This window comes from Echiichthys vipera (genome assembly GCF_963691815.1).
Source record: "Echiichthys vipera genome assembly, chromosome: 18".
Taxonomy (NCBI): domain Eukaryota; kingdom Metazoa; phylum Chordata; class Actinopteri; order Perciformes; family Trachinidae; genus Echiichthys; species Echiichthys vipera.
Genome location: NC_139843.1, coordinates 12,798,344 through 12,815,290, shown reverse-complemented (window position 1 = coordinate 12,815,290; position 16,947 = coordinate 12,798,344). Strand labels below are relative to the sequence as shown.

The 16,947-nt window shown below is 38.6% G+C and overlaps 1 protein-coding gene across 1 annotated transcript in view; it reads right to left on the bottom strand.

Annotated features, from left to right (window-relative positions):
* Nucleotides 1-11,847, bottom strand: part of lrp2b (low density lipoprotein receptor-related protein 2b) — a gene marked incomplete at both ends in the record, with an annotated part of 39,949 nt that extends 28,102 nt beyond the window's left edge. The window contains 22 exons of the mRNA XM_083932238.1: nucleotides 40-279; nucleotides 384-662; nucleotides 1,434-1,571; nucleotides 2,151-2,281; nucleotides 2,393-2,518; nucleotides 2,844-3,036; nucleotides 3,172-3,381; nucleotides 3,762-3,902; nucleotides 4,178-4,380; nucleotides 4,522-4,728; nucleotides 5,274-5,497; nucleotides 5,760-5,929; nucleotides 6,084-6,212; nucleotides 6,637-6,753; nucleotides 7,183-7,326; nucleotides 7,612-7,728; nucleotides 8,472-8,588; nucleotides 9,431-9,541; nucleotides 9,756-9,872; nucleotides 10,340-10,462; nucleotides 10,699-10,809; nucleotides 11,781-11,847. Coding sequence (XP_083788364.1) covers nucleotides 40-279; nucleotides 384-662; nucleotides 1,434-1,571; nucleotides 2,151-2,281; nucleotides 2,393-2,518; nucleotides 2,844-3,036; nucleotides 3,172-3,381; nucleotides 3,762-3,902; nucleotides 4,178-4,380; nucleotides 4,522-4,728; nucleotides 5,274-5,497; nucleotides 5,760-5,929; nucleotides 6,084-6,212; nucleotides 6,637-6,753; nucleotides 7,183-7,326; nucleotides 7,612-7,728; nucleotides 8,472-8,588; nucleotides 9,431-9,541; nucleotides 9,756-9,872; nucleotides 10,340-10,462; nucleotides 10,699-10,809; nucleotides 11,781-11,847 — 3,415 coding nt within the window. The remainder of the gene's footprint in view (nucleotides 1-39; nucleotides 280-383; nucleotides 663-1,433; nucleotides 1,572-2,150; nucleotides 2,282-2,392; nucleotides 2,519-2,843; nucleotides 3,037-3,171; nucleotides 3,382-3,761; nucleotides 3,903-4,177; nucleotides 4,381-4,521; nucleotides 4,729-5,273; nucleotides 5,498-5,759; nucleotides 5,930-6,083; nucleotides 6,213-6,636; nucleotides 6,754-7,182; nucleotides 7,327-7,611; nucleotides 7,729-8,471; nucleotides 8,589-9,430; nucleotides 9,542-9,755; nucleotides 9,873-10,339; nucleotides 10,463-10,698; nucleotides 10,810-11,780) is intronic.
* Between the last annotated feature and the right edge of the window lie 5,100 nt (nucleotides 11,848-16,947).

Genomic DNA, 16,947 nt, shown 5'->3' with positions numbered 1-16,947 from the left:
AGTGACTGAGCTAAAAATGGACAGTCCCCACACACTTACTGCAGTTGTGTTCATCAGAGCCATCGCCGCAGTCGTTGTCACCGTCACAAACCCATGTTTTAGAGATACACCTGTTGTTATCACAGGTGAAGTAGTTGGCAGCACAAGTGGTAGGGAGCCTAGTGGGGCAATTTATTTCATCAGAACCGTCGCCACAGTCATCCATGCCATCGCAGCGCCAACTGCGCATGATGCAGTGCTTGTTGTTGCAGGTGAACGCATACGGAGAGCAAGTCGCTCCTGGTAAAGAGATACAAGATGGTTTATTAAAATGTTTTGCTCAATAATTTCCTTCCACTACTTCTAAAAACGCCCACACTTTGTTTTTCATATTATATATTCACCTGTATCAGTGCAGTTTGCCTCATCACTCTTATCTATGCAATCAGAAATTCCATCGCAGCGGTAGGAGTTGGGCCTGCAGCGGCCTTCGTCACACTCAAAGGCATAGTCGCCACAGTTGTTGTCAGGAGGGGGAATGGAGTCATCCTTGATGCAGTCCCTCTGATTGGCCTGAAGTTTCATGCCGTATGGACAGCCACACACTCGACTGTAGGAGGGAGTTGGGAAACAGAAGTGGCTGCAGAGCCCGTTGGGCACCATATTGCAGCGGCTGGTGAACGCTGTCAGGAGGATGATAAAAAAGCAGTCAGCAGGTCTATGGAAATATTATACCTGACTGAGTCAAAGCTGGAGTATCAAGCCTGGCCCTGCAGCTATTGATTATTCTTTTTCGAGAATGAGATTTGGATATAATTCGCTTCTTTTCTAGCTCCATTTTCTCGATGCTCCCCCTGCCTACTAGCAGGTGTAATGGTAAATTTGAATATTCCTTCTTCCTTGAGAAGCCTTTCAGACAGCAGAACAGAAGGTTTTCCCCCCAAGATATCAGATCCCTTTTTCTTTTCTACCCATTTGTGTATTTTAATGTCTAGACCTTGTAATTGCATTTCACGTTTCAGAGACAGTCAACCGCTCATGATGTATTCAACCCTTGTGTATTCTGAAACTGTGTTGATCAGACCTGTTAATTATACGGCAGGATGTCTGGGCTGGTCAACCCCACAGTAAGACAAAGGATGTAATACACATTCAAGGAGTGGGCTTTCCTCAGGTATAAATGTTCAAGGTTTCTTTTGCTCACTTGTCTTTCCTCATTCGAACCGCTCGCATGTCGATTGACCTTTTCTTTGCAAAGAAAATAAACTTTGTCGGCCGGCAAGAATTCGTTATTTCATTCTTCACCAAGAGCAGAAAATTTCCACGACACAGGCAACTCTTGTTCTTCATCCACAGTTATCGAAACTGTCAGAAATTTGGCCTGTATTCACCACTTTGCATCAAGTACTGTATGATTGAAGTGTTTTCTGCAGATTCCTTGTGTAAGAACTTACTGCTGTGGAGGTCAGCTGTGTAGGCCTTGACATTCATGATGCCGGTGATTCCTTGTCTGATCATAATGTTTCCTCCTCCATCCCTCTTCCTCATCTCAAACACTGCTCTGGTCCTTGTATCAGACACATACAGGTAATCTGCAAGAAATAGATGGGTTTTGCTTTTTAAAAAAAATAACTAGCAAATATACTGAAAACAAATCCACATTAACAAAATATAACAAATGAGTCACAATTGTATCCTGTGGCATTTTACATTTTATTTGCACAATAATGTCAACTCAACATATTTTAAACATTTGACTAAATACATCCAAGGTAGTGGTATTTATATTTCCCACAGAAAGAAAATGAACATACAGTCCAGTCAGTGCAGAAATAAAGGTATAAAACACAGCATCCAAATATGACAGGAAGAAAATATAATATAGTATGTATATACATATAAATATAACACACTATTATAGTACTGATCATTAATTGTTTAAATGGGATATACTGATATTATACATTCATTTAATTATCCTCTGTTCACCACTGTTTTGGTCTGATTGCAAATATTCTCACATGTAATGATAGAGGTTTAAAATAAAGTTCATGTCAAAGCTGAAGATAAAACCCGAATAATATAATATACAATTTGAATAATATTGTGCATGTGTAATATAAGTGTACACAAATAAATGGGGCTCATGAGGACAAAACCAAGAAACCCACCTGCATAAATTGTTAGGGAGTAGGGTTGAGTGATCTGGCCGATATTGGTAAATGTCTGTCGGTCATATCCTTCGATGCCAATGTGACCAATCTGGTCCAATTGGGAATCCACCCAGTACAGCCTGTCCATCCTGTGGAAGACCATTCACAAGCAATCCGTCAGCAAAAAATAAAAGGAAAATATTATTTTATTTCTTGAAAAAGCCTGAGGATTGTTCACTTTAGGTCGTCATTCTTCTTACATATAGTCAACTGAAAGTCCATACGGCCATCCCAGTGTTGTGTTGACCAGAGGAACAGCATTGCTGCCATCAGTGAAGCCTTTCATTATGACTGCTGGACGGTACCAGTCTGACCAAAACAAGTATCTGCAGAAAAAAGTTTGATTAGACATAAAAGAGGACCGATATGTTTAGTGTCAATCAAAAATAAAATGTAATGAAATCAGTTCAATGTGATGTCGTTTTATGGATTATAAACGGACATCTGGAGCCTGGTTCTATTCAATTACAGCTGTATTAAGTGAACCATTTGAATACAAATAAAAAAAGATACTGAGTATCAGTGCAAAGATTGTAAACCAGTGAATGTGCTTTAATGTGCCGTGTGTTAAATTCCTTCGCTGTCCCTCAGTCTCCTCAGAGTAAACCAATCACTCTCAAGTGTTTACACCTTACAAATTTGAGCACTGACCCAGCACTGGGATGCACTGCAATTCCTTTTGGGTTTCTTAATCCTGTCACAATGTCTCTTCTAGACTTGTCTGTGACTCTGAAAGCCACCACCGTCCTATAGGTGATTGTGGTCCAAAACAAGACTTTGGAGGTCCAGTCATAAGCCATGGCATCAATCGTTCCCACCCTGTAGCCTGTCAAAATCTGTTGGACTGTGAATGCAAAATTAAGAAAATGAATACAGTGACGTGTGACACACGGGAATAGAGCCAAAAATGTACTTCTGCAACCTTTACATGTGTTCTTGTAATGGTGCTTTATAACACAAATATTGTAATAAAATTCACCAGTGCCATTGAGGTTGGACTTATACACGAGGCCTCTGGACCTGTCATTGTAGAAAAGGGCTTCCTCATTGCCGTCGAACTCCACAGCAGAGCCAGAAAAGGACGTCCCGAGTCCTGACAGGGGCAGGGTGATGTCCTCCTGGAGGGATAAGTTCAGTGGGATTCCCCGCACCCCCAGGGAGGTGGCCAACAACAAGTAGTCCTTCACCTCTGTTCAAAGGATGAGGCGGGGATTATTAGCATGTAAAGATACTGTCTAAATGTAATTCTGCAGATTTCACAGTTTGTTTGTTAGCTAACTGAAAAATGTGTTATGCATATAATGGACTGAGTGTAATGCAAACCTACAAGTAATTAAATATACTGTTTATAATTGTTTTGATAATCATTATGTATAGCAAAACTTTTAGAATTTCTACCTTTGATGAGATAAAATGAAACCATTGCTATTGAGAAAATGTGTGTACACGATTGTAATTTTCATAGACTGTTTCATGACTAATTTAAAAAAACACACATCTAACAGCAGAACACAGAATATTGGGAACTGAGTAACCGGTCATTTTGCCCTCAGGTCAAGGGAAACTCACTAAAGCAAGTCCGACGGTCAGTGTGCAGATCGTAACCATGGCGACACTTGCAACGGAAGCCCAGACCGTCATTGTCTGTGCGGTGACTCAATACACAAATCTGCTGGCAACCACCGTTGTGTCTGCCACAAGGGTTCATCACTGAAAGGCAGAATGTGGGAATTTTATGACAGAAGTGTTGTGTTAATGTCAAACATAACAAATGAGATCCAAAATGTATAACAAAATGAAAGAATGGGTTGCACTTTCTGGGCAGTATTTTAAAATAATCATTTGCTGTGTGATAACAGGAAAACAAAATAGAATAGGCATACAAAAGTTAATAGGAATTCATTCTTTACTCTATGGCAGCAGCAGAAACTCTGGAACATCTCTCACCACAGAACTCGTTACAGTTTGGAAGTGCGCTTCCTTACCAACAGGCTGCAGGGCAGCGTGTGATATCACAACATGGCCCGGCCGCTTTGCGGTACGATAGAGGAGGGCCACGTTGCTGCCGTTGAACCGGTTGGCTCTCACCAAACCCATCTTGGTCCAGTCAGTGAAGAATACGTGGTTTTCAAACACAGCAATTCCAAAAGGATGTGGGGCCTGGGTTGCACCATTGAGGACTATTTTCCTGCAAAACAACAGCACCCCAGGATGGCCATCAAGGGGAGCACAAATGGATGTTTCACAGTTTGTCTTTTTTAGCTTAAAGTAACACTACAGGTGGGGAAACATCTTTAATGACTGACAGCATTTTCAGTGCAACCTTTACCTGTCCAAACCACTGTAGGTGACAGTCTCCACTGTGTCAAAGTGGCTGTCAGACCAGTAGACCCTCTGGGTGACAATATCCAGGGTAATTCCTGTTGGAGTGCCGAGTCTGTTCTTCACCAGCTCTACACGATTACTGCCATCCATGAAGGCACGTTCAAGCTTCATCTGCTCACTAGATAGACCCATGTCTGTGAAGAACATGTAGCTGCAAACAAACAAAAAATAAAGACTTAAAGGGATAGCTTATAGGGTATATATCTTGGCATGATAGAATTATAGAGTTCTTTAACAGCCTTCATTTGAAATCTTGAAGGGTTTGCCACTGATTTACTTGACATATATATATGAAGACTAAAACAGGGGAGTCTGAGACTGTTGGCCTCCCCTCAGACAAAGCTTGGAACAAGATTATTTGTCAATGATTCGGTAGATAATCCAATAATTCCAATAATTGAGCCAAGACATAATTTTCAGACTACGCCAGATGCATGAAAAAAAATCTGTCCTAAGACATGTAAATTAATGCCTTCATTAGTTTCTGACTCTTTAAAATAGGGAAAAACCATTAAATCCCCCCTGTATCTCTGAACTATCTCTAAAAGCAAATTAAACACATTTAGGCTATTCTACATGATCTTCTTTTGATAACTTATGTCGATGCAGTAACTAACGTAAAACATTTTTCACTTCCATTGACTGGGCCCGCCTCCCGCTTTGAAAACCTCTGAACTTAAGCATTTAAAAGCCCACCCCACTGTAGGGTCCAGGACGAGGCCACGAGGAGTCTGTAGGTTTTCAGCCACCAGTGTGACCCGATTCCCTCCGTCAAAGTCGCACATGTCGATACGCTCCATCGTGGCCTCTAAGACATAGAGTTTGAAGTTGATCCAGTCCACTGCAAGGTTCTGGACACTCTGTACTGCAGCAGTCAGAACCTCCTTAATGTTACCCCCATTGTAGTTAGCAGAGTACACCTGGCAAAACAATAAAAGGGTTTAGGAAGAGTGGGTTATTCTTCCTTACTCAACTACTACCTTAGTGCCTTTAAGAAAAGCATATAAGCCACAGCTGCTCTAGCACAAGTTCCCTGTGGCCAAAATATTGCTGCCGGACTACAGTGGTGCAGTTAAAATACACAAGCCGGTGTTTTGCAATCATATAAAAGAAACTATAAAAAATGCAAGGAGAATGAATATTATTGTCACAAAATGTCACCAGACAATGATCCAGACTGACCTTTTTGGTATACGTATCACTCCAGAAGACTGTGTTGCTGTGCCAGTGAAATGCCACCCCTACAGCGTAACCTTTACCCTGGGACGGCACCAGAGTTCTGGCATAGCGTCCGTGTATATCAGCCATCATCACATCACCCCCGTTGGTGAAAATGAGCTGTGGCATTCCAGCTGGTAAACAAAATGCACCTCAGCAGTGAATTTATTTCAGAACTTTATAGTCATCTTTGATATTTGATGTACTTGATGTAGAAAATAATTTTACAGAAAAACATGAACTTTTAGTAAAAGTTATTTGAAAGAAGAAGAAGAAGTAAATAAATACCTGACACATTGGCTTTGCAGACATGACCCTGCTCCAAGAAGTATCCATCAGCACAGCTACAGTGGTGTGTCCCTGGACGGTCTTCACACAGCTGGTCACAGATCCCCCAGATTTGACAGTCATTATAGTCTGGGCGACAGATCAAACAGCCATTTTTTATGTTGTAGGTATTAGGATGAGGAGCTATACCAGTAATGTGCAGCCATAGTACCGTGAAAGTAAGCAAGCAAGTAATTCTAGCTCTTCAAGGCTGACTCACGTTAAAAGCTAAAACAAAAAAAACTGGGAGTATTTGACCAGAAGCTCTGTGCCCCCTTCATCAAAACAAGGAATATTTTGTAAGCTTAAATAATAACCCGTATTTAAGTAACCTGTAAATGTATTTATATTACTAAGGAACTAACAGGATTTAAGATCCAACTCCATCCATCCCCTCATTGTTACTAAGTGCTATTTTTGTTGAATAGTACTACTTTCTTGTGTTGCCTAACTACTGTGCACATTAATAGAAAAGTTTTTTTTCACAACAACAAATATGACATATAGCACTCACCTACACAGGTACGGCTGTCATTGGCAACAGTGAAACCATCAGGGCAGTAGCAAGCACCTCCCTGAGGAGATGGGTGGCAGAGGTACTCACAACTCAAGGTGGAGCACTGCTGCAGGCCTGTGAGTGAAAGTCGTATAAAATCAACATCATGCTGGAATCTAGACTGCAATTTAAGTTTCTATCTGAGATCTGTCTGGCGGCCATTAGTGTTAACCCTAGGATAATTACCCAATAGAAGTTAATCTTAAACCAGGTGTGAGTGTGCAGATATCATACCACAGTCTCAACAGCTGACTTCTGACAATCATTTATGAGTATAATAGACTAAAATGTCTAACAGCCCTCTGTCTGAATTTATAGCCCTATGAAAGTGTTGTAAATGTGTGAGGTGCTGCATGTGACCAGATTTCTTTTTCAAGGAAACAGTAATTCAGTGTGTTTTTTGTCAAATACTTTCCCTGTAGGCATAATGACAGATATACAGTAAATAGGCAGTATTCTAGATCTCACAAACCCATATGAAACCTTAACAACTTTGTGACATACCGCAGGTTTGCTGTGCGGTAGAGTTTGTCTCATCTCTTCCTCCAGGACAGTCAGGTTTGTCGTCACACACTTTGCCCACTGGTATACACGCCGTCGAGCCTGGACATCCCCACTCACCGGGGTAACAGTCTCGAGAGTTACTATCTAAAAACCACAGAAACACTTGTGATTGTTTAAGTTATGCAAAAAGCAGTTTTCTATTTTGATGTGTCCATATTTCAATTTACCCAAACTAGTATTTAAAGTCTTCTGCTAACATGGTTTCAAGATGGGTTATTCCATTACTTCAAGCAAAGATTTCTTTCTCATTTCTTTTAATTCTTTTTGAATGAAACTACTCCTATACCGACACAACTCACTGCGGTGCAATATTCTAAGTTAGTCTAAATGTTGTCTGTTAAAACTATCCATAAGAATGAGTGTACCCACCACATCCTCTCTCATCACTGTAGTCTCCACAGTCGTTGAACTTGTCACACACCCAGCGCTGAGGAATACAACGGCCACTGGAGCACGTGAACTCACCGCCACTACAGCTCTGGTACACTGAAGAATAAATAGATAGGACTCCTATTTATTCTGGCTTTCACCACATTGAACATTTTAAAATCTCACCATTTTTTCCAGAATGTAACTTTTTGATGATATTGTATATCTGTAATTATTATAATTTTTATTATACAACTTCTGGGCAAACAAATAGTATGTTAATAAAATTGGCTATTAAAAAGGTATTCTCTTCTTTACATTAAATACAGTACTAACCGATACACACTTACGCTTTTTTCAAACAGCTGAAAAGTTTGGATTTGGGATTATTGCCCAGCCATTGAGACTTATGTCAATCTTTTTAATGGTTCGTCTCTTTAAACAAAAATGACTGACCCATTGTTATATACACCCAATCCAATGGGCAACAGTCAAATATGGACTTATCTTAATTTAATTTGACAATGCATGTGTCTGAAGACTTTTATATACCTTCAAAAAGCAATATTTAGTAATATAAAATATATGATACACCATTGGACCTCACATCAAACTGTTGAACAACCTGGAAATAGAAAAACACTGAATTTTGGTTCAGTGGAATTGAAATTCTTCCATTTAAAGAATATGTTGGTCTTTTAACAAGACAACATAAGTAAACTGTTTCCCTCTGGGTTAAAACACTTACAATTTCAGGTGACTTGAAGAAATGCTGAAATCGGGACAAAAAAAGCAGCATCATCATGGTCATTAGAGTTGCACTTGTGTTAAGAAACTCTTTCGAGTCACTTTGACCTTACCACAGCCTTGCTCATCACTGTTGTCCCCGCAGTCGTCCCAGTGGTCACACACAAAGGGTTGGGGGATACAGTGGCCATTTGCACACTCATACTGGTGGATGGGACAGTGGTGTGTCGCTGAAAACAACACACTGAATTTAGAAATGGTCCAAACGTTTTTTTAAACGTTTGCAAACGTTGTACGTTTTGACTTAACTAGCTTAGCTAAGTTAGCGGTATCTATTGACGATGCGTTCATGTTACGCTAATGTTACTGTCAAAGGTTAACAGATGGACGCAAGACCGTTGGACAACACTTACAGATGTTTGCCCCGATTCTTGGACCACTCTTATTTCCAGCTGGATATAAAATTATTCACCCTGCTGCTCAAAAATGGAGATTTAACGTTAATGCAGCCTCCCAAACAAATATGGCCACCGGAAGTGATAATCCCCCTCTGACATTGTAGCCCTCCATAATAATACGTCCTGTATATAAAAATATCTAACAATGATGATGTATGATCATATATATGTATATATACAGTATATATATTGTATTAGAAATAATTATGGAAATTTAGATGTACATAATAATACATCTTTTTATTTTGAACATAATATTGTCTGCTGAGCAAATCACTTCCAATATGCCATCTGTGTTTAGCTGTGGTCCAGTATGTATTAGAACAATTAACGGATTATTTGACAGATTATTTGTCATATGGTCCACATGGTGATTTATTTTGCAGCAGGGAAGAATTTTTGATCCCAGTTAAGAATAACATTACTGTGCAACGTCACTGCTCTATCATCTTAAGCATCTATTTTGCACAGGAAGCATTTTAAAATGGTTATCATTATTCAATTTTGGGTATTCAGTATTCATTTCTTTTAAAAGGGCTTTCTGTATAAAAATCTGCAGAACCACCACTACTATTTATACATCTGTGTTTGCTGATAGTGTCTCATTTACTCACTGCAGTTGAACTCATCAGAGCCATCTCTGCAGTCCTGCAGCCCATTGCAGTGCTGAGAGTTGTTGTAACAGGCCCCATTAGCACATGTCTTCTCAGAACAACGTGGATAGTCTGCAAAAAAAACCTGAAGGTTATTCTATTGATTAAACTCAATTTCAAGCCCAGTAAGGCAAATAAAATGATCCCAGTCAAAATCATTCAATTATTAGAGATATGAGGCTTAAGGGTAAACACTTTTATTCAACAGCAGTCTTCACATCAGTATTGTGAATTTTTCTGACATCAAAGTACAGTGACAAATTCACTGTAGATGTAAAAGTCTTACTGCAGTTGTTCTCATCAGAGTTGTCCACACAGTCCTTTACATGGTCACATCTGTATTTGCCGGGGATACACTGGCCCTCCTGGCAGGTGAACTGGTCTGAGCTGCAGGTCCGTCCACCTGAACCAAGAGCATGTTAGCTGGTTTTGTTTCAAAATGCTATGTTTCGAACTTGTTATTTATAATGTAAATTGACAACATGCTCAATGGGGAGATTGTCAACTTCAGCCAAAGAACACAAGACATGAATAAATAGCATTTATCAAGAAATCACAGAAAAACATTTACCTACATAAATGTATTTTCTACTAAAGTGGTGGAATTATTAAAGTTTGGGACAATTGTTTTCTTATCCCAATTATGTTTTAAGATGTTTTAAGATTTGGTCGTATATCTGATTTGCATGTGGACTACTTCAAGCTTAATTTGATCCGGATTTTTCTACTGAAAGGCTTTAGTTAGATGATGTGGCCACCTAGTGGTTTTACTCTTCATTACCTCACATGCATACAACTTTTTTTCATCTGTGATGTCCAATTTTCATGCTATATGTGTGATAACAGCACAAAAATAATCTCTTTGCATACCACAGTTCCTTTCCTCATCTGAGCCATCGATGCAATCTTCCTCTCCATCACAAACAAATCCCAAAGAGATGCATTCACCGCTCGTCACACACTTAAATTGCTGTGCAGTGCATGAAGGAGGTGCTGCCACAAAGAACAAAACAAATATGGAAGACTTTACACGTAAATGATAGTGCTGTGTTCAGGCATGGTTTTATGTTTCTGTACAATCCTTTTTTATTTTGCCAGTAAACAGATTATTTGACAAACGTTTGTATATATCTGTGTGGTGAATTTTACAAAATCTCTGGAAACACTGTTTTTTTAATGGTTTTTGTTTGGTGCACTCTGTGTTTTCAGTGACTGGTAGTAATACTCACGGCAGTTCAGCTCATCTGAGTCATCTGCGCAGTCTTTAGTTCCATCACACCTCCAGGCTATGTTGATGCATTGTCCACTAGTGCACTGAAACTCCCCGCTGCCACAACTTCCTGCAGGTTGTAGTAACAGATGTCCTTCACACATTAAATACCGTTTTAAAATAAAATGCCAGGTGTCCGTGTTGCCTAAATAAAAAAGTGATTTTTACTGTTTCCTTGACCAATGAGTTACCATGTTTATGGCAGCTGTGGACACACTCTCCTTGCAACATTTTAACCTTAAAACATGTGATTCGGCCTTTAAAGGGCAGTAAATTCTGAACCATGAATGAACCATCCGTACCTTCCTATGACCTTGGAGTATACAGCCAATCATTTATATACATAATTGATGTTTGAATCAGCACACAAAGACTTGTACTTTGTATCACTTGCACATTCAGAACTAACAGCTAAAATCATTTAATTAATTTCATTGAATACTGTTTTTTTTCTCAGCTGTTAATATGCATTGGTCAGAACTGCAGTGACATTGCCAAAAGCTGTTAATGAACCAAGTCTGTGTTAAGTGTGTGAACCAAACAGTCAGACCACATTTACCAAACTCTTTTCTTCACCGTCCACAAAACAATATATTTACAGCACATTTTCAAGATACATGCAAAACAGGCAAAAATTGTGAATTTCTGCAGTAAATATACTGAAATAAATAAACAATTTTACTACTAATAATTAGTATACATGTTGATGTTTTTTTTATTGCAGCCCTGTCGGTTCACAAGAAAATTACTGCAAAAAAAATGTGATCTCATGAGGTGTCAAACTACTCACATCTCATTTTAGTACAAATATCTCAGCATTTTTGTGCAGCTCAAAAATACAATAATTGTGACAGATAAAATCCCTGGAAACTCGAAATAGACAAATGACACTGTGATAATGTAAACAATCCTAAAATTATACTTTTGTAGTGTAGTGGAAGTATTCTTCGCTCCTTATTTAGCGTTAAGTATAGATATCATTCTACCTATTTCGTTTTCATATCTGTGACACTTATTGTTGTTAGATTAGTATACACATACCTTGAGTGAGTTGAATTCCTTGGGACAGCAGTAGAAGAGACAGAAGATGAAGACCTATAAGGCCCATAATTTAATTTTGGTGTTAGTTTGACAAAGTGTGTACACTCATGCTAAATCTCACTCTGCTAATGAGCCTGGTGAAGATATTGCCTTTGGGACTGAGATGTGTAACCAGGAGCAACCAGCAGACCAATAATGTGACATGGAGTAATACAGCTTTTTATGGCTCGCTCCTTTACATAAACTTCATCTAAGATTAACTTTTACCTGTCGGTATGTTGTCTACATCAGCAAGAAAAAGTAACTACTCGTTTTTTGTAACACTGTGAAAGGAAGTTAACACTGTCTGTGACTGAAACCAGAGTTAATACAGACTAGAAAGTCCCTTAAAATAGTGATCATTAGTGTTTTCCACCAGTCTTTCATCAGTTCTTTACATCCCATAAAGGACATTTAAGAACATGATCTGATGTGATGTATACACAAGTATGTGAGTAGTTTTTGTTAAAGATGTGGTGTTAAAGGAATTGCAATCAAATACAATATTACTGCAATAAATATTATTCATGACACCTTTTAAATGACATACAGGGAATGAGTTGTGCACAATAGCAGTGCTTTAGAAATTAGTTTTAGGAACTACTTTTATATTTTTCATAGAAACATGACCGCTACACAGGTATCTTTATAAGTACTTCATTTAATTTATGCAGATATGAACAATACGAGGTTATTGTATTTAGATGATCATTCCCTGTAGGCTACATATGGAATATGAAATGCTGTGTGGTAGTCTCTTTCCTCAGAGAACCAAGGTTACAACATAACAGTGTTTCAACCCGCAGAAACTTAAAATCATGTGTATTTCTAACTGATTCACCTCCGTAGACACAGTTTTAAATTACATTTGTTTAAAAGTGATGATTGGCTTTTAGATCAAATTCCGCTAACTGTAGATCTACAGTGATATAAAAAGAATGTATCAGTGAATGAACAGTAGAAATATATTTGGACTATAACTTTAAAGGGACACCCTGAATGAAACATTGTCCATTTTGGACACTAAAAGGGAAGTTAACCTTCAGAAAAACTCATTGCTCAAACTTATAACACCTGCGGACATCCAATCCACAATGCATCACACTGTATGTTGACCTGTTATACCTTGGCGCCCTCCCGTGGCAGTAGGAAAGACAGCAGTGCACTTTCTTTTAATGTCCTTTATTTCTTCAAATAAAGACATAATTTATCAGCAAAAACACTTAAAAAGATGGGCCCTATTTATATATAATTTAATTTCATTACAATAATGAGATGATTGATTGTGTTTTCTGTGTACTATTTTCCAGGAGACCAAACACCATTAGTCCAAAGCAAGACAAGACTCTCATCAGTATTCTCAGTAATCCCCGAAGAAATTTAAATCAAAAGCAACGGGAATCGGTCAAATAACCACGTCCACAGGCTTCATAGGCTTATTCTCAGTAATAAAAGCTCATAGGTCTTGCCAGAAAATCTTATCAATTGGGAAATGCCAAAATAAATACACAGACAGAAGAGCTTAGAGCGTAACGCTATACAGACAGTGGAGATGTTGTAGAAGCTGAACATTCGCTTTCTCATCAAAAAACACAGCAGAGGTCAGAGGATGTGCTTCCTATGGCAGCTCACCGCCTCCATCACCATCTACTGCCACCGCCAAGGACAAGGACAGAGAAGGTGATTGGCTCCTGTCCCTCCAGGGCGTGCATGCCTCCGGGACCTTGAGGCGGGCAGGATGGATTATGGCCGATGGATCATTCTCTGTTTTTTTGTTTGTTTTTTGCAAATTCAACCAAAACAAGTACTGGAAAGTCCTTACGTAGTCGTTCTTAATGTATTTAAACCTTATTGTTCAAATGGATTAAATACCATATAGCTATTATGAGTGACAAAGAAAAACTAATAAAATACAATATACAATATAATATATATAATAAACTTACAAGAGGTAAGATATTTCTAAATATAATTTTATTTTATTCAGGTTAATTAACAGCTTGGTATCAATTGGACATCAAAGGGGCTAAAATAAACAAAATATACTCTCAGTTGTACAATATCGAACATCAAACAATTCCAATGTAAACATTTTTACACAAATTATTATGAAATATGTAGAAGGACTTAACACTCCCTAATTTGAAGGAATAACAAATTCTATTCAGAATTCAAACCAAAAAAAACATGTCTCATTCACAAAAGTGAGTTAAACAGGAAAATTGTGACATCGTAAACATAACACATTTTACCAACAAATGCTTTATTTTATTTTTGGTTCAACTTTACTTAACCAGTTAAAAAGGTAGGGGGTAAGGGATAAATAAGAAAAGTTCAAAAGACAACAGCACACGTCCAAACACTTCAAACACACCCAATACATACAATCACAACAAGCCTGACAGGAAATGAGACTTGTAAATACATAGACAAACGAGACATTATCTGGGCAATGATATAAAACAGCTCCTTATTTCTGTGATTCAATGTCATTAAACACTTAGACATTCTTCAGAGAGTATTATTTCAATGAATTACAAATAAAATATTGAGAAACCTTTCAAAAGACCTTTCAGTGTATCTCATATCCCAAACTTTCACAAAGATTAAACAAGGAAAGACAGGGATGATTTATGACAGCTTATAATTGGTCAGCATAGAGTTCACACTTTTTAACAGGACACATCAACCAACCAACTTTCACCATAGTGGTGATAAAAAGAGAATTTTGAGGTGTTTCCAACAAAACTCCCACCAGTTTTTGGTCACGGTAAAAGTCACTGTGGGATCACCTTTCATGCTTTCTCATTAGTTGAACCGTCTTCCATCATCCTGCCTGTAGTAAGGGTTGCTGTAGCCTTGGCTCTGAGAATACGGGTTGGTCTGAGGTCGTTGCTGGGCATAGGGGTTGTTCTGGGGGCGAGCCTGAGCATAGAGGTTGCTCTGGGGTCGAGCCTGAGCATATGGGTTCATGTCATTATGGTCATCGTATAGCCGCTACAATGAAAAGAGAATTTCTTTAGGGGAGAATTGTGAGACCAAGCATGTATATCCTAGATATTCTGTTCAGTTCTTTTTGTTACAGGGACTAAACCCCAAATTTTTAAATTTTTATCCTTCTTTACTTTACCCTTACTACTCTCTCACGCTGCTCCTCTTTGTACATCACACACACTCACACACACACACACACACACACACACACAGGAATACTCACCGAGTTCCTCCCCTGAGGGATCAGGCTTTGCCGGCTGTTGCTCTGAGTCATTTCCAGGTTGGTCCTGCTGTCCCAGCTGTTGGTGGTTGTGGCCCTTGGGATCCTAGGCACTCCAGCGTTGGCAAAGGCTGACAGGCCATTGGCTGACTGACCATTGGCTGACAGACCATTGGCTGACAGGCCATTGGCTGACATGCCATTGGCTTGCCCATAAATCGAAGCTGCCTGCCCATTGCCATAGCCGCTATTACCCAAAGGTTTCTTGGCAGGAGGGTTGCTGACATAAGCTTTCCCGATCTCTGCATTTTTGCTCTTCTTGGAGCTCTTCTTGCGGGTTCTAATAAGATAAAAACAAGTTAACATTATTCTTCACTGTTACTGTAACTATATTTATGCATTATAGTCTTCATTACATTCGTAAATCGATTTTTCTATGACTCAATATATTGATAACAGCGGGTTAAAGCAACATGTGACTTTGTCACAGTAAAAAATGTTTCATAATTAATCTGATGGTACATAAAAGTTAATGTGTAGAGAGAAAGATGGCAAAGACATGGCAGGGACAATAATGAATAACTAGAAGTGAGGGTGAGTGAACAGATAAGAAACTCACATGAGTGCCACTATAGGCAGAAGAATGATTGTGATGAGCAGGAGTCCTCCAAGCACCGAGCCGACAATTAACAGAATCAGCTCCCATGCTAACAAAACACAGTGACAAGGACATTAATAACAGGCCTACGCTATTGAAATAACTATAACAACAACCTTCTTTAAAGGTTTTCACAATAAAGGCAAATCAAGTCATAGCAATAATGAGCTCCTGATCTCACATCTCCAAGTCTGTTTACCCTTCTGATGTGAAAGTTACAAAGCTTTTTCAGAGGGAGCATTTCAAAATATATTGAAGTCTTATGAACAAGTGTCTTGCATCTTGTTAGCATGGAAATGATGTAACCTCTATATGAAATCTACTTACAAACAGTTTAGATACAGAATATATATATATATATATATATAAATATGCATGGTTGCATACACAGCTGGACAGTATCATAAAGCCTATTTTACTTCCCATGCAGTGCTATTAATGGAATATCAATTTTCTTATGGCTAATGTGCTTAAGGATTTTAGCAGGATTATGTTCTCCGAGAACATATATTGCATTTGCGAGGAGTTGCATATGAACAATAGGTGTAGGACAAAAAAAATACAATACCTTATTGATATACTGGTGCCAAATATCGATATATTAATTTAAGAGAGATTTTTTTTAATTGATTATTTTTTTCTTCTCTTTTAAATATATATTCATGTTTTAGTTCTTCTTCAGTTACACATGTGTTGTCAATAATTCATCCATAAAAAACACGTCTATTCGTTTACTTATTATTTTAAAAAGATTGTCATTATGTTATTTTTCAGTTCATGCCATTGTTGTTTTTGCCTTTACTGTCACACAAATGCTGTATACTCACATTCACTGCAGTTAAAGCCAGAATAACCAAATGGACAGCTGAAAGACAGAAAAAGATTCATTTTTACGGTGGCTCTCAGGTTTTCCCTCCTCACTATGATTTGCATGAGATGTTGTTGCAATATAATTAAGTTTGTCAGAACATTTAAACACTTACCTGACACACTTGTCATCACCCTCGGCTTTCAGACCACTGGGACAAGCTGCAAAAGTAGAGACGATTAGAGTAGTCATTTGAACACACACAGGCACGCACGCACTCGCACACACACACACACACACACACATACACACACACACACACACACGCACACACCACACACACACAAACACACACACACACACACACACACACACACACACACACACACACACACACACACACACACACACACACACACACACACACACACACTTAAAGGGCTTACCA